Here is a 22,605-nt window from a genome sequence, read left to right as displayed (position 1 = left end):
CGCGCGTTGTTCGCCTACGTAAGACGTAGCGTAATACGAGATGGTTATCACGTAATGAGTCGACACAATTTGATTTCCATCAAATTAATTGCCATCGTCAATCTTACCAATATTGTAACTTTATTCATTCGTATAGGAATGTTATATTATAATACAAGAACTGCTAGACATGTATTTAGGTTCATAATCAATTTCCAGAATACTCACGAAGCATACCAAAGCATTATATTTAATTATTATAAAATATAGGTAGGTATAAAACTAAAAATGCATGCAATAGTGAAATATTTACCATACATAACAGCAGAAACCCACCTAAACTAACTAAGGAACTAAGTTTATAATAAATAAACTTCTGTTCCTATAAAATTACAATCGAGTGTTTCTTATATAAGGCTCGCTTCCGCTTGCAGGCAACCAAATGATGAGGGGCCCGCCGCCCGATTCGGATTTTGAAATAGACATTTATTAGATATTTTTTAGACATCACCAAAGTACGATAACGATATGTTTAAGATCGAACCTGTCAAATTTGATATTTCCGCGATTTTGGAGATACTCTTGAACGATTTCCACAGGATATGACTTAGAGATCCAATTCACATCTAATAGATATCTTACTCTATCTAACGTAAAAGTGACATTGGTTGCCCGAATTGCGCTGCAAAAGAGAACTAGTTGATATCTAAACTATAACGTATCTAGAATGGATCTAGTACGTGTCGTCTCTTGTGAATATCTTGAAGTTCGAATACGGCAGGAAAAAGCGAGACGCAAGTCGCGAACTCTATACATAATATATTTGATTTAGCTGTACATATAAAACACTAGTTCACTCTATGTGCACACGGTGGTTAATCCGAATGAATAATTCCATTCCATTTTGTAGTCGCGATGGAAAGCGTCGTCGCATTAAACCCTCTCTATAATTTTCTGTTTCGCTTACGTTCCATAATTAAATAGTTTTGGAATATAATTGTTTCGAAACACCTCCTATAATCCCATAGTAAAAGTTGCTCAGTATGACCTAAACATTAACGGGTTTGGGTGATTTCTTTTAGTTCAGTTACATACTGTATAAGAGGATAGTTAGTTACCCTGGACCCCTATTCGACAAGCGACGTTTGACGTATCGTGTTCTCCCGTTGATATGCGAAAAATCATAAGTTCTCGAATACGTACAATGTCAAAATTTGACATTAACAATCCACAGTTAGGGTGACAAGCAAACCAAACTGAACCACCCTTAGTTTAAAGTTGAGTTTTGGTTGTACCAAATGATATTATCCACCGTTGATGGAATCAACACTCAGTATGCAATAACATCAACTGTTGATTTGACGTGGATGCGAAATCTGACAGTTTCACATGTCGAATTTGGCCCCTGAACTCAGCCTGCTCGACGCGGATGTCCCACTCGCCGGGTAGCCGCTTGCCGCGGAAGTACTTGGACCAGTCGGTGTTCTGGTCGTCGACGAGAGCCATAGGCAATTTCAATTTTAAGCAGCAAAATGTATGAAACATCCTATTTTTTTCCGCGGTTTCGGGGTTGGTCCCATAGTAAAAGTTGCTCAGTAGGAACGGGTTACAGTAATTGCTTTTCGTTCAGTACATACTGTATAAGAGGATAGTTAGTTACCCTGAACTCGGCCTGCTCGACGCGGATGTCCCACTCCCCGGGCAGCCGCTTGCCGCGGATGTACTTCGACCAGTCGGTGTTCTGGTCGTCGACGACCAACAGCGTCACACAGCGGTCGCGGTCGCAATTTCGTTCAATACATACTGTATAAGAGGATAGTTAGTTACCCTGAACTCGGCCTGCTCGACGCGGATGTCCCACTCCCCGGGCAGCCGCTTGCCGCGGATGTACTTCGACCAGTCGGTGTTCTGGTCGTCGACGACCAACAGCGTCACACAGCGGTCGCGGTCGCAATTTCGTTCAATACATACTGTATAAGAGGATAGTTAGTTACCCTGAACTCAGCCTGCTCGACGCGGATGTCCCACTCCCCGGGCAGCCGCTTGCCGCGGAAGTACTTCGACCAGTCTGTGTTCTGGTCGTCGACGACCAAAAGCGTCACACAGCGGTCGCGGTTGTACCCACGGCCCACTGACGTCACCGATGTTACGCTGCCTGCACAAAACGAAAATAATCTTTAAAAAAAAGTTGTCCTAAGTCGTATTTTTATTTATAAGTTTAAAGGCCTGTGCACACCGGATGCGTATGCGTGACATGTACGTGCGCGTGCGGTGTTGTAGTATACAGATTCTTATGAGAAACGGCACACCGCTTGCGTGACGTGTGCGTGTGCGGCTCCAACATTTTAGCGCACGCACGTCACCCACACGCAAGCCGGTGTACATAGGCCTTTAGTGTTTTTATTATGTTTTAAAAATTTTATTAAATAAATAATTCATCTTAAAAAAAAGGTAAAACTGACTTTAAAAACGTAAAATAATATATTATCCCGTTTTATATGCCCTAAGCAACTGAAACATTTGAAGTCGGTGCCATACATATAGGTATGTTACATACAAAAATATAAAAATAACACGGTCGAATTGATAACCTCCTTCTTTTTTTGAAGTCGGTTAAAAAAGAGCTTTCGTACTGTCGTTATTGCTAAAATATAATCGTAATCATAATCATTTATAGGTTTTCTACGCATTATTCGACATACTTATTCGCAATGGTCTTTGGCATTAACTGAGTTAAAATGCATTTGTAAGGTTGTCGTGTATAGTCTATTACGTGCCGTATAAAGTATAAACAGTTACAATGCATTTATTTTGGTTCCTACTTAAATGTTAAAAATGTATGAAACTTCGTAGGTACCTACTTTACTTACTCTAACAAATTAATAGTCTATAAAAATTATTTATTACAGAAGTACTAACTGAATAAAGGCCCATCATTTCGCCAATTTAGGCTCAGAATAATTAATAGTACTACCGTACAGAAAGGAAACTTCCTACAAAAACGAAGTTTGACAGCTCAGGGTCGAATCATGCTGTCTCTTTCTAATATATGGCCTTTCGGCTATTCAGGTTGGCAAAAATCAAGTGATTATCTTATCTGTGGTCGTTCAAGCAAAAGGAAGTCAAGTGGTGCCAACCCTAATAATTGTTCGGAGCAATGCTGAGCCGAGCGGAGCCCAGTTTGACCGAAGTCAGGAGTTTCGCACCCCTGATTTAGGCTCAGAACCAAAAATCATAAACACAATCAAGAGCACGCTTTCACACAATATACATGTGTAGAGAACTAATCTGAACTAGATTATTCCTGTACAAACAACACTTGTTATCCCGCTCAAATGCAATTTTAAATTCATGAATAGTAAATTGGATGTCTATTTCACAAACAGTGCACGTGTATTTGCTTTGACTTCCTGAAAACGTTTAAATATGTACAAGTTCAATATGTGTTAGACTACTTATTTTGCTTAGCTCTTTTATTTATTTTGTATTATTTATTTAGCTCTTCTTAATAAAAGCAAGAAAATACGAAAAATATGATTTATTTTAAATGGCTTTTGGTTAGTTTAGCTGTTCTCTTTTAATGCCTCTTTGGCCGGATAGAAATATCTCAACGGCATTTCCGATTTGTTTCCTTCCCAGAGGGGTCTACCGTCTTGCCTCTCTGTCGCACTTGTAAATTCGTACTTAAGTGTGACAGGGAGGCAACACTTCGAACGTAGGCCCTCTGAGGTTACGTAGTTACGATGTTTTGATCAAAAGGTTTGTTCGTATCATTTGTTTTAGTTGTCAAGTGAATGGAAGGAAACACGACCTTTTGCTGAAAATAATACTTAATTGCTTAAGGGATTTAGCTAAAAACGCCGAAGGTAGAATCTGGCTACTAAAAGTTAAACTGGTTTTCACGTTACTGGCCTAAATTAGTTACGAATCGTATGTCTTTATCTGTCATTTTGACTTGGAAAGGGATAAAACATAATTTAACTTAATCGGACGTATTTGTTTATGAATAAGGGGGTTACGACTACGACTTAACAATACACGCGTAAATGTAACACCAGCGAAAATAAGCTCAAATACTCTATCGTGTGCCTAAACAAAGACTCTTATTATTCACATATTTTTTGTCAGAAAAGTATAATACAAAGCCTGCCTTTATAATTTATAAATAAATGTTCATTTAGTTGATTAAAAATAACAAGAAATAATTACCCTATTTAATACATCCTCTGTATACGCCGAGGGCGTTGAAGGGACGATCGTTTATCATTACACTGTATTACAATATAGTTAGGTTCGCAGCTTACACCCGGTTTGGAAGTATTTAGAAATGGATTATTATTTACGAAACATTGATTAAGCGGAGCCAGCTGGGCGAAACTAAATTGGAACTGTTATGGAGCCGGCAACTATTATGTTAAAATGTATTATGGAAAGGATTTCTTAGGATTTGCGAGTCTGTTCGGTTGCGATAAAACAGTAACATCTTATTTATGTGTTTTAGATTATGTAACTGTAGACGTCTAAATATTTTCCAGTTTAGCGCGAAAATCTTGAGTAGTTTTTAAGTACATAGATTATAGTGTGTAATTAACTGCCCGATTCAATTATATAAGATACGTCAATTAATAGATCTAGAAACGATATGGATTAGATGTGTCAGTGTCAAAGGTGACGTTTTTGATTGAAGAAACGTCACAATTGACACTGACATATCTAATCCATATCGTTTCTAGATCTATTAATTGACGTATCTTAAAGTTCGAATCGGGCCGCAAGAAGCGAGTACCTGAATACAATATAATTAAACCAAGGTCAAGTTATTTTGATCAAATTGTAACAAACAGAAACGACGAACAATCGGCATATTTAATTCTGATTAATAAATATTCAATCTTACTAAAGCCCCGAGTTCTTTGTTTATAAACCGGAGGAAATCTCATTAAAGAGCTTTATTTAGTCTCTTGTACCAAAATGTTTACACCGTAGTAGGTACCTAAATTAATTGTTACGTAGGTACCCAGAAATAATTTTAATGGGTTCAGTAAAATTCCAACAAATTTACATAATCTCTCTAGTATATTTATTTGTGTATTCTATATGTAGTTTATCAGAATTATTAGTTGTTCGTTGTTCAGTTGTTTTCCAATGTTCTAATAAATGCCTCTGTTCTCCTTGCACCATTTTTACATGTCTCTGTTTGGCCCGATGGTTGACTGGTAGAGAATGCCATTAGGCATTAAGTTCGCCATTTGTACATTATTTTTATGTTTTGTGCAATAAAGTTTAAATAAATAAATAAATAAATAAATAAATAAATAATCTTAAACATACATAAGTACAAAGATTTTTACGAGAAAATAAATAAAATAAAATTTCATCCTTGTAATGTTTTGGGTTACGATAATAACTATCCAGTTATATTGTTGTTCCTCTTTTCGGTAGGTTGGTAATAAAAATCCCACTACTGTACCTTGAAAGGCGAAGTTAAGTCATTATTGTACAATAACGAATGGGATGTAATAGTAGGTAACTACATTTAGGGCGGGCGCTAGACCCATTCAGAAAGGATAGGGATTTCTATTAGCAGTGGTTACAACAAAAAGCATTAAGATAAAAGGGTTTGGCCTTAATGGCATAGGCTATTTTTTGTTACCTAAGAAAAGGTTCTCAAACAGAAAGCTAAGGTTTTCCATTATAATATGGAAATAGGCTTGTGAAAGAAATAACAATTTAGAACACTAACTAGTAGTAATAACTAATCAAATTTATGAGTAAGTTAGAAGTTAAAAGAAAAAAACCGAGCAAGTGCGAGTCGGACTCGCGCACGAAGGGTTCCGTACCATAATGCAAAAAAAAAACAAAAAAAAGCAAAAAGAAAACGGTCACCCATCCAAGTACTGACCCCTCCCGACGTTGCTTAACTTTGGTCAAAAATCACGTTTGTTGTATGGGAGCCCCATTTAAATCTTTATTTTATTCTGTTTTTAGTATTTGTTGTTATAGCGGCATCAGAAATACATCATCTGTGAAAATTTCAACTGTCTAGCTATCACGGTTCGTGAGATACAGCCTGGTGACAGACGGACGGACGGACGGACGGACGGACGGACGGACGGACGGACGGACGGACGGACAGCGAAGTCTTAGTAATAGGGTCCCGTTTTACCCTTTGGGTACGGAACCCTAAAAAAGAATGAAGTTGCTGTACCTACTTCGCAAGTTTCTTCCAGATAAATTATGCGATTAATTTCTTTTAATTGTAGTAATAATTATTCATCGTATATATGGATTCTTACCTAACAAGTTAGCACCCTGATCTCTCGCAGCGCCTGTGAGCGACTGTACGCGTTGCAGAAGCGACTCCCGAGACTTCGCGGGCGATGATGGCGCGGAGGTGCCTCGGGAGCCCCCGCGCAGGTTGAGCGACAGGTCCCCGCCAGAGCTGGGCGCCGGCGGCGGCCCCGACGGGCCGGCGCTGCCGCTGCCGCTGCCCGTGCTGCTGATGCTGCCGCCGGTCGCTAACAAAATATGATGATTAATAGAAGGTAACATATGTCTTTCAGGGCCCCCCCACATCTAGCGTCTTTCGAGCGCCGGCGTCTGTCGGCGTCTGGTCAGCGCTATGGAAAATGACGTCGCTGCGCAGTTGCGTCGACGTTGCGTCGAGCGCGGCCGTACAGTTGTAGACGCCGACGCTCGAAAGAAGCTAGATGTGGGGGGGTCTTAATTGAAAAACGCTTTTTAAAAATCAGTCACTATTACTTATGAAAGCAGAAGAATATAAGTGATTGTACTACATTTGTAATTGTTACAAATTTGCCTGGACTTATTATTAAGACGTGTTTACCTTTCTTCTAATGCTAAAAAACCGGGCAAGTGCGAGTCGGACTCGCGCACGAAGGGTTCCGTACCATAACGCAAAAAAAAAAACAAAATAAAAGCAAAAAAAAACGGTCACCCATCCAAGTACTGACCACTCCCGACGTTGCTTAACTTTGGTCAAATATCACGTTTGTTGTATGGGAGCCCCATTTAAATCTTTATTTTATTCTAGTTTTAACAGAAATACATCATCTGTGAAAATTTCAACTGTCTAGCTATCACGGTTCGTGAGATACAGCCTGGTGACAGACGGACGGACGGACGGACGGACGGACAGCGAAGTCTTAGTAATAGGGTCCCGTTTTACCCTTTGGGTACGGAACCCTAAAAAACGAACTATAGGATGGCGTTAAAAACTTTATTAATAATTTATAAGCAATCATGTTATCAAGTTGATTGCGAAAATCCTTATTAAATTGTGCAAAAATATGGTTCCAAGTCAACAATAGCATATCTACGGGATGTCGAAAACAAGGAAACTACGGTCCAAAATATTTCACCAAAGATTTAAAAAGTTTCGCCAAGTATAATCAAACTCCTTTTTCATTTCCATAACTTTTTGAATACTCGTGGGAAAATTGCCCACCTGAATTCAGTCCGAAAAGTTAAGCCTTTGGTCCCGTGTTAGTTCCAATTGCAGTTTATTCGAGATCCTGGATTTGCGAGTTTAAACGGGTTTGCTCACATAAATTGCTAGGCGACGAACTTCCTACGGCTTCAGCTAACAGTGCGCATAACTGACTGAGTAAATTGATTATGATTACATTAGTTTCAATTAACTTGCTAATTAACCTCATAGGTAGGTACAATATTTATGTTCTTATATTGACATAAAAATCATCATCATATTTACCTACCTTCCCGACGCAATTACACATATCTCTATCCATCCATTGACATGCTACCAGTCCTAAATAAACACAATACTAGATTGTAGTTTCACCAGAGGTTTCAGAGACCGAGTGAGCCCAAGGATCCGACTAATCTAGTATATTAAGGCAGGAAAGGACACGACAATGTGTAGCTAAGCTCCCAAATCAGATTTCCTGCTCCCGTTGCCTGCCGTCGCTCCAGACTTCGGAGGAAATAGTTGGAAATCAGTTTCGGGCAAATTGTATAAGAGTGCGAGGACTGTGAAGCACTTTGCATTCATTTTGCCGAGGAGTGGCCTTGAATTGCCTTTTAAGAACTGTTTTATCTTTAAAGTACTTATATTTTAGGAATATTAAACTTCAAATGGACCTCTTAAATAAAAGGTTAGCTCTGTAAAGGTATTGTTAGGATAAAAAAGTAAAATGCTTATTTTAATTGCACTTTAGAAAGCTCAGTGCCTAAGTTAAATTAGGTATTGTACCGTCTTTTTTGTCTCTCTGAGAGTTATGTATTAAAAAAGAGATAAATACATTTTCATATTAAAATTTGTAATTACTTCAGTCTACAAACATAATTCCCTTGGCTTTCCCTAATAAACGTTAAAGCAGGAGCGTTTTAAAGGGCCAGAGACGATTATTTTGTGCTACGGTATAAATTAAAAGTAACAATTTGTGAAGAATCCATTTTCATGCTTCGAATACGTCAATTTTTGTTTTGTTGAAAAGCGAGGTTTTCCATTTCATTTGCAGTATCATTTTCATGTTGATTGATATTGAGCCACGTTTTATTATGGAACTGCTTTTACCTTTGAATGCCTGTTTTAGGTACTTTTCTCTGATATAAATTATAACTATATCCCTCTTAAACTTACCATAAAAAAAATTGCGAACGCTTTATATGTATAAATATGAGAGCTGTTTTGGTGTAACCGACCTTATGTAGGTAAACAAAATTATGATGACTTACCCTGTGAAGTCGGCCTCTGGTTCTGCGGCTTCGGCTGGCTGGTGGTGGCCGGGCGGCCGGTGTAGGGGTCCACCTCACCCTCATCGCACTCGCTCTGCAGGTCCCCCGAGCTGAATCTGCGCAACGCCTCCGCTGAGCTACCGGCCACCGCGCGGGACAGGGAAACCGACACCATGTAGCCACACTCTCTTACGACACAACACCGAATGGACCATGCACTGACGGTGGACGTTGCGTTGTTACTTGTTCAAGCCTGATGATGCTTGAGTCATACACAGATTATACTTTGAATTGGTGTTTCTTTATAATAAGTCTAAAGAAAATTGCTCTTTGAAGTGAAGAGTTTGGTCAGGAGGGCAGTTTGCAGAAAAAAGTCGCAGGTACGAATTATACGACTATACTTTCATTATTTGATGGATCAAGAGTATTTTTGTATTATTTCTGTCTGTGTATGACCAATTTACTTGCGTGATTGTTTGAACTAACTACTCGTACTCGTGTTGTTATGGAGCGACAGTGAATGTTACGTATCTAACACCGTGATTTCTAATCACCTGTGCGCTATGTTAAATCAGTACGACGTAGGTAATTAGAGATAACAAATAACAACGTTCGTGTGACCAGCGCGGCGTGGGTAAATAAAATTTGAGCTGATGAGTGGTGGCACACATGTGGCAGCGGGGAGGCGTGGGGATGGGGTGGTTGGGCCGTCATTTCGAACATACAACGAGAACGGGCGAGTTTCGGATACAGACGGTCCGGTATAATCTTGATCTCTGATAACGCAAAGTAATTGAAGGTTGTATTCCACCTGTCCATTTTCCACATTTCGCTAGTGAGTCACAATGCACATTTGATCAAATATTCGACAGGTGGAATATCAGCCTGGGGCACATTGTATTAGAGGGAGATTAAGGGCGACTCATGTATCACGCAGTTCCCGACATGAGCGTCGGCAATAATTATACATTTATTTAAATTATTTGTCGATATGTATCAAAACCAAACCTGAATGTTGAGCGGCAAATAAAATCCGCTTATTGAGAGACATTGCTAAAAATTAAGATGAGAAATATGTGACTATTAGGTCACAATTTTGAAAAATATTTATTTTGCGTAGTCATGATATCGAGTGAAAACTCGTCCGCACTCGCGTAAACATCGGGAACACGGCTTGGGAGGGCGGGCTCAAGTGGCGAGGGGTGGAAGCGCGGTGAAGCGGCTTGGCCTTTTTACGCCGTTTTAAACGTCTTTTTTTAACCCGAATGTACCTGATAATACACGTCCTTTCAGTTTTCAAATAGAAGCTAGGGATTTCGACAAAATATTGTTGTGATGTCGAAACATTGATGTACAAAGTAAGTCCAGATACAATCGGTAAGAAATCGTTTAAAACTCGTAGGTAATAGTCGTAATATTACACTAATCATTAAATATATAAAGTTATAATTATGATCGATTACAATACAGTAGGTACAGTATAAAGACTATTTGGCGATTTTCAGTTGTTTAATAACTGATAATATTATTTGTAATAATTTCCGCTCCTTGAGCATGCTCGAATTCCAGGAAAAGCCGTCTTTTTGTGACTAGTCTAAATTGACCATTTGTAGAGGTAATTAATGTAATGTCACAAAAAACATTTTGTATCATTACTTGCATATATTAGCTATTTAAACATCGATATACAACACTTAAGTAGGTTATTGTTTAGCAAAAATAAGAATATATTATTGAATAGCTAAAAACTTTTAAGAAGAGGTGCACAACTGTGTTAATAACTGAAAACAGCACATTCTCAATAAAGCTCATTACAATGACAAAATGTAACAAATTTTCCACATTTCGAACTGAACTGTAAAAACAAAAACCATTATTCACCATAATTCATGATAACTATCTAGATAGGTGACCTGATAATTGCCAGTAACTACAAGTTAGTGGTACCTAACTATTTTTTAATATTCAAGGTGAGTAGAACATGAAATAAAATGTTTGTAGAAAGTAACAAACGTTTATTTATTTATTAAAAAACAAATATACCAAATAGTGAAACGGTAAAAATAGATAGACTAAGTACCCAAGTTGTTCTAAGAACATTTTTAATAATGTTTATCACAAATCAATCCAAAAACATTGACATAGATAGGTATTTAGGGACTGGCTTTACGGGCAATAATGATGAGGCATGACAGGGGCCAGTACAGTGGTGTGAAACCGCTACAACGCGATTGGTTGATGATTTCGCATCACGCGCGCGTTTGGTTGATGAGTTCGCATTACGCGCGCTATTGGTTGCAACTAGTTGTGTTAAACTGCACGATTGGCTGGAATTCGTGAGTAACACCGCTGAACTAGTATCATTTTTAGTGCCCCATTGGCCCGTCCTTAGATATTATCCGTCAATGTCCAAAAAGCTGAACAGTTTTGAACTGGCGGTCTTCGCTGGCGACCCGCGCGTCACAACCGCGTCATTCCAAGAGACGCTTATCGTTATCAAGCTTACCTTCTTTTCAGGTAATTGACATTGGTGGTGAAGGAGTTGCGGAAGCTTGAGAAAGACAGGGTTGATGTGGTCGCGGCCTGCGGGCCACAGATCCCCGGACACCCCGCACGCTCTATCTTGCCGTCCCTGTTGCCAAACGAAAATCTATTTTTACAAGCGTATTTTAATTTTAATAATAGAATCCACATCTATAGCCTGTATCTTTAAGTACTTGCCTAGTTGTTTAAATAAAAGTAAACAAGATTTACCCTCAAATGGCTCCTTAATCCAGTTGAGGGTACTTAGATTAATTACTTGATCAATTAATGTAGGTTGAAGTCATGTCGTTCAGTGACTGATCCAGGCGGTTTTGTATTTGGTTGTATAACCAATAAATGTTATAACTAACCGAAAATGTACAAATTGTTTGTTAACTTTTATTTGAATACCTAAAGATAAGTACAGAGTATAATTCTTAACCTGTTATTAAAATCAGTCACGTACATACAGTAAACAAATATGTGAGAATAGTCAAAAGATTAATACCTTATAGCTCACAACAAAATGTAAGTAAGGGTAACCGTGATTTATTGTAGCACGGGACTATGGGCCCGATTCGGATTTTGAAATAGACATCTATTAGATATCTTTTAGACATCACCAAGATACGATAACGATATGTTTAAGATCTAACCTGTCAAATTTGACATTTGCGCGATTCTGGAGATACTCTTGAACGATTTCCACAGGAGATCCAATTCACATCTAATAGATTTATCTTACTCTATCTAACGTAAAAGTGACATTCGGTTGCCCGAATTGCGCTGCAAAAGAGAACTAGTTGATATCTAAACTATAACGTATCTAGAATGGATCAAGTACGTGTCGTCTCTTGTGAATATCTTGAAGTTCGCATACGGCAGTATAGTGGCTCAAATGTAATCTCTTCTCGTCTTTATTATCGTGAAACGTTTTTTTGTGAAACGTTACGTTAACGTATCTTTACGAGTATGTTTTGCCTTTACTATATCATTTTAATACATATGAAGTTATGAGACTTATGAGAATGAATGTTAGGTACCAACGAGTTGACACAGAATCTTGACAACGATGAAATATCACTTCTTGTTTTTAACCTTTTGACTGCCACTTGTTGTCATGATTGTAAAAAAATCACTCACTCCGTCACTCATTTCATTTTGTCAACTTCGCAGCAGTAATGTCACCACTAGCAGCTACAGTTACTATCGGAAAGTTTCCTTAACACTTAGGCAACGACAAGATCTGTAAGTAACACTTTTACCAACTCGCTCTAGTCGCATCTTTCATAATATTTTAATCCAGTTTGTAATCCGGTATTTAACGATTTTCAGTAAAAAAAATGGTTTAAATAATCCTAACAAGTACAATTTACACGGCACCCGAATCCTTAAAAAGGCAACTGACCTCAGGTTTATTATTGACGCAAAATGTGCTTTGATGTTGTACTAGTATAAGAATGAAAAGCAGCGAGGGCGGCCTCTGTGTAGTGACGCGTACCGACGTTGACATTTTCGGGAATATAGGGCATGTTACCTCCCGGTAACTAGTGTTACCGAAAATATCGCCTTTAAAGAAATAAAGCGATTTTCCCTTGACTTTTAGACATTAATAGAAACACCAACATAAAAGAAACGGCTAAAATACTATGTATTTTCATATCAGATATCTTATTAAGATATCAAACGGTTATAGTATTGTATCGTAACGTGTGGTAGTGACCGTGCCTATGAAACTGATGGTCTCGGGTTCAAATCCTGGCAAGGGTATTTATTTGTGTGATGAACTGAGTCATGTGTTCGACGTTCGACGACCGGTCTGACCTAGTGGGTAGTGACCCTGCGTACGAAGCCGATGGTCCCGGGTTCGAATCCTGGTAAGGGCATTTTATTTGTATGATGATACAGATATTTGTTCTGAGTCATGGTTGTTTTCTATGTATTTAAGTATTTATATATTATATATATCGTTGTCTGAGTACCCACAACACAAGCCTTCTTGAGCTTACCGTGGGGCTTGGTCAATTTGTGTAAAAATGTCCTATAATATTCATTTATTTATTTATTTATTTATGTGTGTTTTCTATGTATTTAAGTATTTATAAATATTTTTAAATCGTTGTCTACGTACCCACAACACAAGTCTTATTGAGCTTGGGTACTATGGAACTTAGTCAATTTGTGTAATAATGTCCTACAATATACGTATTTGTACATGTATGCATACATTGTATAAACATGTAAATGGATTATAAAAGAATCCCCTCTTGGGCTCCCCTACTATTAAATATATTGGTATATCAAAGTGTAAACTAACAAGTATTTCTATTGTGCTGAGTAAAACAATAATGTTTCATGTAAAACATATCTATGGTAACCACCATAGATATGTTTGTATGTGTGTGTGACCACACACTCACGGGAAGGGACGGTATCGAACAAACCGATGTTACTACAACGAGAAGATACCTACGTGTGTTGTACGGATACAACTGCCGTATTCGAACATCAAGATATTCACAAGAGACGACACGTATTACTAGTTACGTTATAGTTTAGATATTAACTAGTTCTCTTTTGCAGCGCAATTCGGGCAACCAATGTCACTTTTACGTTAGATAAAGTAAGATATCTATTAGATGTGAATTAGATCTCTAAGTCATATCCTATGGAAATCGTTCAAATGTCAAATTTGACAGGTTAGATCTTAAACATATCGTTATCGTATCTTGGTGATGTCTAATAGATGTCTATTTCAAAATCCGAATCGGGCCCCAACTTGTTACAAAACGCCCTGCCGCCTGTTATTTCAAATACACTGCTGTGCTGAAGTGTTGACATCGTGTAAAGTAGTAGTGGCCTGCTATTCCTGTTAACCTAACGTAGGTATCGCCTTTGTTAAACCAGTATAAGTATGAGCCATGATTACGTATATTTTGTAAGGACCTAGATGTCAAGGCGTGTAAGCACGTGTAAGCAACTAAAGGCCGAACTTACAATCGAAAAAAATGTTTTGTGTGTAACTGCCGTATTCGAACTTCAAGATATTCACAAGAGACGACACGTACTAGCTCCATTCTAGATACGTTATATTTTAGATATCAACTAGTTCTCTTTTGCAGCGTAATTCGGGCAAACAATGTCACTTTTACGTTATATTAGATAGAGTAAGATATCTAGGTATTAGATGTGAATTGGATATCTAAGTCATATCCTGTGGAAATCGTTCATCGTCAACTCCAGAATCGCGAAAATGTCAAATTTGACAGGTTAGATCTTAAACATATCTTTATCGTATCTTGGTGATGTCTAAAAGATATCTAATAGATGTCTATTTCAAAATCCGAATCGGGCCCTTAGTCGCGAATGCATACGCGAAGAGCGTAGAGCGTAGGGACCCCCCCACATCTAGCGTCTTTCGAGCGTCGGCGTCTGTCGGCGTCTGGTCAGCGCTATGGAAAATGACGTCGCTGCGCAGTTGCGTCGACGTTGCGTCGAGCAGCGGCCATAGAGTTGTAGACGCCGACGCTCGAAAGACGCTAGATGTGGGGGGGCCCTTAGAGGGGGGGTAATAAATTATCATTACTTATTATTTTGTACCACATAATACTGACATTGTTGATGTATTTTCTTTGATATAAAAGCTTATTACTTCACGCTGAAACCCACTTCATTACAACATAATTTAGCCCTCGGCGCAAATCGCTAGGGAGAACACTTGAATGAACGAGGGAAGGTGAAAAGTACATGTTTAATAGAATAACTTTTTTCTTACGTCGGTGGCAAACAAGCATGCGCTGCGCCTGATGTCATGCGGTTACCGTAGCCTACGGACACCTGCAACTACAGAGGTGTGATATGCGCGTTTCCATTGCCTACTTAATAACAATAGTAGGCACTTATTTTAGTCGATTTTACAATTTGGGCGTCATTTTAAAACTAGACGAACACGTTATGGCTCCTCTACACGATGGGCCAGCGCCGGCCACTCCAAGGGACGCAGCCATGCGGTAGAATGAGATAGCAATATCACTCTAACGCATAAATGCGTCCCTTGGAGTGGCCGGCGCTGGCCCATCGTGTAGAGGAGCCATTAAACAGTCAATGTTTTATAGCGTAGGTACAGTTGCTATTAGATATGTCGGAGCGACCAAGGTGCTCAGAAATATCTGAACATGCCCTTTAACATCTTTATAATAGGCTTTGTTTAGATATTTATGACCACCATGGTGGCTACGATGTATCTGATGGCGACTGTACAAGGAAAAATATTGGCAGAAAAAGAGCAATAGTGGAAGAAATGATATTTATTCGACTTACCTAGGGAAATCTAGTTGGAAGGGTGGCGAATGTCAACAACTGCGTGGCGGCAGGTGCAAGCTGGTGTCGGGCAGGGAGGGGGTACCTACAACAAAACAATGTCGTTTTTAGCAGTGACATTTCACTTACTTATGCGGGTACCGTAAAATGGGGTGAGTAGGGTCAAAACTGAAATTCAAACCTCGATAACATTTTATTTTTACATATGGAAACTGAATGGTGTATATGTATAATAAGTGTTCCGGAGGTTTGTATTTTAGTTTTTATTTTATTTTGGGTAGTTCCATTTCATAACTTTGACGATAAAGAGGAAAACCCACCTCACCCCGTAGTGCCTTGTTTGGGGTGAGAGGGGTTTTCATACAAAGGTGATTTTGGAAGATTGTTGGATCGATTTTTTTTTATTATGCGTATTACTATAGCTCCATTTTAAATTGGAATACATTATTTTTGTAGCAGTAGCCTTAAAATCCCTTCTCACCCCCCTCTCAAACCTTCTCTCCCCATTCATAACCTACCTCTCCCCGCGAAACCTGCTCACCCCATTTTACGGTAATACCTAGTATTTATGGGGGTAACGAATGGAAAGATTCGCACGCTTCGGGTAAGTTTCGGTAGGTCAATCGGTTAAGGGCCCTTAAGCACTAGCGGTTAACCGCGGGGGCGGCTGACCGCCCGGCTAGCCGCTTTTCCAATTTAATATGCAACCGCTTGTGATCGTACGCACTTAACCGCCAATCCCGGCGGTTGAGGCCAACTTGTCTATTTATACGCACTCACGTCGACATCGCGTTTCGTTTTGCCTACCAAGGATTTATCACATAATTAACTCTAACACGAGACTTATAGATATATTACTTTAATAATAGACGATTTAACTCAATTTATACATATTTTTCGCTGCTACAGCTACATTAGTTACTCGATCGTTACCTACCAACTGCTAACAATTTTCCAGACGCTGCAAACGTTGCAATAACTACCTATTTCGTGTGGGACACTGCTGGTTTTATTAGATTTCCCGAGCGTCTTCGTACCATTGTATCGTAAACGAATAGGTACTCGCCGTCTGGTGACCCGTTCTTACTCAATCCAGTGGGGAGACACTCCTGACTTCGGTCATTTAAAAACGAAGAACCAAAGCAGGTAACTATACTTAAATTTTGTTTACAACCCCATCGCCTTTTTCATAACACCATAAAAAAACCCTTGAATTTCCTTTACGCCCAATATATTTTTATTAGCTACACATATCGCCACAAACTCAGGTTTATATCTCACTAAAAATATATAGCTTTTGCTTCTGTTAAATCATCATCATTATAAAGTACACTCCTGGTCTTGGACAACGATCTTCACACAAAAGATCTTCAGAACTTAACAACCAGGATTTGATGAACATTTCAAATATACTTAATGTAATGTGAATACTTATTATCTTTTTTACCTATAATAAAAATAGACTTTATTGGGCCAAAAATACAAACTAAACTACATCAAATATAAAACTTTAAATAATCTTATAAATAGACTTATAAATAATAACTTATACTTATTATTAATTTTATGAGGGCTTAAACTTAACGTATCAATTTTAAGATACTTACTCCTATTTTAGGTCTCTCTCATTTCGTATGGAAACTGACCGTCCACTAAATATCTTCTATAAATCTATAAGATTCATAGTAATATCTCAAAGTCCCAATCCTAGTTAATCTCTTTGCCTGAACATTGGTCTCAAGGCTTAGTAAGCTATGAAAATACTATCTAACTAAAACCTACCATATGCCCTTCCTACCCTACTTTATATGCAAACTATTGTGATAGCCTGTATGTGCGCGTAATATTGTTCCTCGTCTTTGCCTCGCCTCAACTCACCTCATAAACAAAGTTGTTTATTTTCCGCAAAATTTAGTTTGTACGTAAACCTGCAATACTCAGACCCATTCGGTGCCATTGCGTGGGTATCGTATATTGTAGATGTTTTGCTCAACACCTCTGTTTTTCCGCGCAATATCAGCTTACAAAAGGTGAGGACAGGATGGTAAGTTATCTTATCTCAGACGGGCGTCTCACAAAAACGCTAGAGGCCAGAGGCCGGCTACAAATGTCACAATGTTTCACAGGGAACTTCTTCGATCCGGGATAATGCCCCTGAGGCTTAAACGTTTCCAAGCTTTCAAGGAATTCTTAAATTTACATAACATGGTTAAAATGAATGATTTTTTCATAGAGACTCGATGTTCCTGAAGAAGGTTTAATGAATACTACAAGATTTTCCCGGGAACAGTGAGTACCTAGACCTACCCACTTTACTTAGAGGCTTAGAGGCCAGTCACAGTGCGCGCTGGCTTTGAGCCAGGCCCGTGCCGGCAGTCGACGCACAATAATTCTGCCCGTTACACAACTCTCTGGGGGGCTGTAACCCATTACTGGGCCATTGGCTTCAGTTTCGTCGGTCGCACTTTCCCTTAAAATTTAAACAGATCCCGGATTTATACGCCCCGCGAGCGGCGTGACTGCTGCCAAAACCTTTTACGTTTGTAATTCAAAACCCGTTAAAAGTTTTCTGGGTAGCGGGTAAGGTTTGTTGACGTGTCCTGTGAACTGTTAATGTAAACCCTTACATTAATGCAACTTGAATGTTACGAGACGTTACACTTAGAAAGAGTCTTGAACAACAACGATTAACAACAAACGTTAAGTACCTAATATGCTATCAGAATTTTTGACACCTCGTCCTGTTTTCGTGGCTCACCGAGATATCAAAGTCAATGTATTTTCATAGGAACAAAATAAGAATTACGAACATAGGACTACGCTGCGTGTTCTTATAAAAAAGGAAAGTGGAACCCTTGGGAAAAGTAGTGAAACGTGGAAAAATAAATGAGACATTCGTCCCCCTAGGACCTGAGTGAAAGTGCTTGCTCTCGATGAAGGGCGTGCGAGGTGCGTTTAGATAGAATAGTTGTTATTGCAACAATACGAATATTATATACTGCCGTATTCGAAGTCATTCTAGATACGTTATAGTTTAGATATCAACTAGTTCTCTTTTGCAGCGCAATTCGGGCAACCAATGTCACTTTAGATAGAGTAAGATATCTATTAGATGTGAATTGGATCTCTAAGTCATATCCTTTGGAAATCGTTCAAGAGTATCTTCAGAATCCCGCAAATGTCAAATTTAACAGGTTAAAATAATATATTTAACAGGTTAGATCTTAAACATATCGTTATCGTATCTTGGTGAAGTCTAAAAGATATCTAATAGATATCTATATCAAAATCCGAATCGGGCCCATAGCAATTTTACTGTTGTTTTTTTTATGAATGATACGCACGTAATGCAGTTCTGAACTATTTGAGTATACAAATACATAGGTATATTTGAATATTGATTATTTAAAGTGGCTGTAATATCAATGAAATGAACAAAATAAGGTAAATTAATGAAAATATATGTTTAGCTATGTTTATACAAATAAAATCAAGTTGAACAAGCAACGCATTCATGTAGCACACAGACCAACCCCGCATAGCAGCGTGCATAGGATATATCTGCCTTGTATTTCCCGCAATATGCTCTAGAATCTTCCGAATAATGTGTCTGCGACCTGCGTCACACTGACATTATCAAATTCCTAAACCTTCATCGGTAATCACATTACCAAGACTCACAATCACAATCCTGGCGGAGAGCCAACGCTGTGACGTCCCGGCAAAGATCGATCCTGGACCTGTTATTCACCACGCTCAGTACATCGCTTCAATTACCAATTTAAATCTAACTACCGAATACAGCCTAGTATTAGAGGCGCGATTCGAACTTTAAGATATCGCGCCGTTAGACATTCACTAGATATGAAATAGTAAAGATATGTGACGTTCCACTGGAAAAGGTACCTTATGGCAGCTGGCGCTTACGCTTATTATTAACGCCGCTCCAATATTCAGTCGGGGTAATGGTACCTTTCGCCGTGGAACGTCACATATCTTTACTATATCTTATCTAGGGCATCTCTAATTCATTTCCCGAATCGCGCCGTAAGGGTCTACGGTATACTGGTAGGGTTGAGCCGACAATCGAGTATAAAACGCCTTGTGAATTGGAAAGCAAGGAACGCTAAATACCGGTATGCCGTATTCGTGAACCACTGACATGCCTTCTGTATGTCTTTTGTACAATTCACGTATTCCCGGAGGAATGTCAAGGTTGGAGGAAGAACTTCTAATTTGAAGCCTGAAGCAGGAATAAAATAATGGAAATGTGTATACAATTGTTTCGTTAGGTTTGATAGGTAGACTTTTAGAGGTTAGGTTAGGGATTTGTATTAGGATGTCTCAACAATGAGTGATAACGGATTCCAGTAAGTCTCAAATAAATAGACCGTCATAAAACTCTGCTAGCATTCCTCTTTGAAGCCATTCACGAAAGCTGAACTTGTGCAACAAGAAAACCCTCTTTTTGTTTCCTTTTATTAGACGTTCGCTTGTATTACAAATTACAAGCTTTTATACAACGGACCCCAATGAGTTTTAAACGCCCCCCCATCTTAATACAAACTTGTCACGCCCGAGCTTCCGAACGCCTAATTTTTCTACTTATGAAACATCATCCTAAGAACAAGACAAGACCGCCGCTGTCTGGTCTTTGACCTAATTTTACCCAACCGACGTTTCCCTGACCGCACATAACTATTAAGTAGCTCATTGCCACACTCATTGCCATTTTGACGTATTTACAAAGATACCGAAAAGTTTTCTTCGGAATGTGCACATAAAAGCACGCGCAAAAATAAAACACCACATAAATCAAACAAAACAACAGAACAAACAACAAAACAACATTCGGAATAAAATAAATTAGCTACATTTAGAAGAATCAGAAGGCTTTTGTAAACAACTTTTTAAGTAATGTATAACATTAGATTTTCGATTGATTGTTATGAAATTTCCTATATACTATTATATTATTATATATAGGAAATGTCCTCGATATAAGTATTATGTATGTTATAAATCATTAATTTCGGAAAAGGAATTTTCATAAAAAACGATGCATTTTCGTGACTTTTAGTGTGTTACAAACTATGTACTTATTTTATAAGGTGGAGTCATGTCTAGGACTCTGTTTAGGAATACTATATTAGGTAAGTACTTGTATTTTAGATAGTCTTATTGTATACCTGACTTAATTGCTACCTTTAAATCATCGTTAAACATACCTTTTCAGTCTTTTTATTCAGCCTTTACAAATAACGCATAATTACTGTGCTAGATACTGGTGCCTATGGCAGGCACGAGATAATTGACTTAAGCGACAGTTCCTCTGTAATTGGATAATGAAATCGCGCTGGCACCTGCGAGATCGTAATTGCAAATCGAGGACTTCATCAACCTTATTGAATTGTATGCATCTCGATAACAATATTGTTCAATTTATTAACGAACAATAAAGAAGGAGGGATAATAATTATCTTTGATACGAGTAGCTAGGTAATTAAAGCTAAGGGTGCGTAGCCAACTTGCAATCATTCTGGTAGCCTAGCGGTATGGCATGCAATTTCAAACCAGAGTACAACGAACATTGATAATTGAGAAATCGTTACTTTTTTCTCTCTCTCTACCACTCTTGCATACCTATAGGCCAGAGATAGAGACGCAGATAACGAGATTTCGGGTTTAAATTTTTGCGATAGGTCATTGAAACTCCAACTCCAACTTACCAATGAGTTTTTTGAAGATTATATTATAATTAAATTAAATATAACAGTATATTTACAAGTTACTTTTTGGTGAAGAAAAACATCTTGAGGAAACCGGTCTAATTCCAGTTAGGCCTAATTTCCCCTATGGGTTAGAACGTGGCAGCTAGGATTTCGTGAAAGCCGACTCCGGTCTCTTTTGGGATGGGAATTTTGAAAAGTCTGGGGCTTACCGTTTATCTATGTCTTAAACACTTTCTACAGATCTGTCAGCAGTCGTAGAAGTATCAAGCATGGTTAATAACTCATAAGTAGCTGTATAGGTATATGATATGTATATGTGCCTCAAATAATACATGTTCTTCCAAAACTACCATAGCGTAAACAAAGCCAGGTATCGGGATCCCAATCCGATTCAAAAATATAAATCAACGTCACCGTTGCCTTTACCTTTTTAAATATATACCTTTATACTACCCATATACCTTTTTAAATAAATATTAGATGTGAAAAATCGTTTTAAACGAGTATGAAACGATTTGAAAGCGTTCCTAAGGCATAATTCGTAACTTAGCTTGATTTCCTGGTATCGGGCTAACTCGGTTGAATTCTGAGACTGCTCGGCGGAAAATCCACGGAGATTGGTTAAATTTAGCCAGACCGGTGGGTTAGAATAGTAATGTTTCTTTGACTGCGACGTTTCATTTTAAATAAAGACATCACGCACACGTTTTGTGTGACGTTAAATTTATATTTCTAAACGTTATAAAATATATAGTACCTAAAAAAAGGTATATTTATGAAACAACGTGATGTTATATGAGTAACTTGTAAAAAACAGATACTACGTGTACAATTAATCGTTGCATAATAACTAACAATAACTAGCAATTAAAATCATCACGACGATCTAATGCAAATATTGGCCTGGAATTTAAAACAAGCAGCAGCTGAATCTACTGCTTTATGCAACCGCAGTACTTAAACGTAACAGCCAATTCAGGAAAGTAATACTCACGTCTCACGTACCTCAGTAATAAAACCCGAAAGAAATTAAACGCTAGTTCCGACAGCGTTCCGAGGATATTTCTTTTTATCAAAGCTTATAGGCGTCCACATAGCTACGTAATGTTCAGGCGCTCCGCACGCATGCCTATCAAAGTTGGAATGACCGAAGGTCAACAGTTTCAATGTGTTTCGTGTTTAAATAGTTTATTTAATATTTACACGATAGTAACAAGGTAACGTCTCATCTACGGCGCCCTCTTACTATAGTTATAGAGTTATATTTAGGGTTGTTAGTTTTAATTTAGTATTATTTTTAGATGTATTTAGTTCATAAGTTTTGTCTTTT

At 38.3% G+C, this 22,605-nt stretch overlaps 2 protein-coding genes across 2 annotated transcripts in view; both read right to left on the bottom strand.

Moving 5' to 3' along the window:
* LOC134665995 (carboxypeptidase E-like) overlaps window positions 1-22,605 on the bottom strand; it is a 219,715-nt gene that overhangs the window by 130,270 nt on the left and 66,840 nt on the right. The gene's annotated exons all lie outside the window — the stretch shown is intronic.
* The window catches only part of LOC134666232 (synapsin), a 122,091-nt gene that overhangs the window by 92,917 nt on the left and 6,569 nt on the right, over window positions 1-22,605 (bottom strand). The window contains exons 3-7 of the mRNA XM_063523383.1: window positions 15,544-15,553; window positions 11,207-11,332; window positions 8,701-8,837; window positions 6,276-6,497; window positions 1,974-2,134 (exon numbers count right to left, since the gene is read on the bottom strand). Coding sequence (XP_063379453.1) covers window positions 1,974-2,134; window positions 6,276-6,497; window positions 8,701-8,837; window positions 11,207-11,332; window positions 15,544-15,553 — 656 coding nt within the window. The remainder of the gene's footprint in view (window positions 1-1,973; window positions 2,135-6,275; window positions 6,498-8,700; window positions 8,838-11,206; window positions 11,333-15,543; window positions 15,554-22,605) is intronic.

The sequence above is a fragment of the Cydia fagiglandana genome, chromosome 7, assembly GCF_963556715.1.
Source record: "Cydia fagiglandana chromosome 7, ilCydFagi1.1, whole genome shotgun sequence".
NCBI classification, from domain to species: Eukaryota; Metazoa; Arthropoda; class Insecta; order Lepidoptera; family Tortricidae; genus Cydia; species Cydia fagiglandana.
The sequence above is the reverse complement of the archived record's forward strand: the minus strand, read 5'-3'. Positions and strand labels throughout refer to the sequence as shown.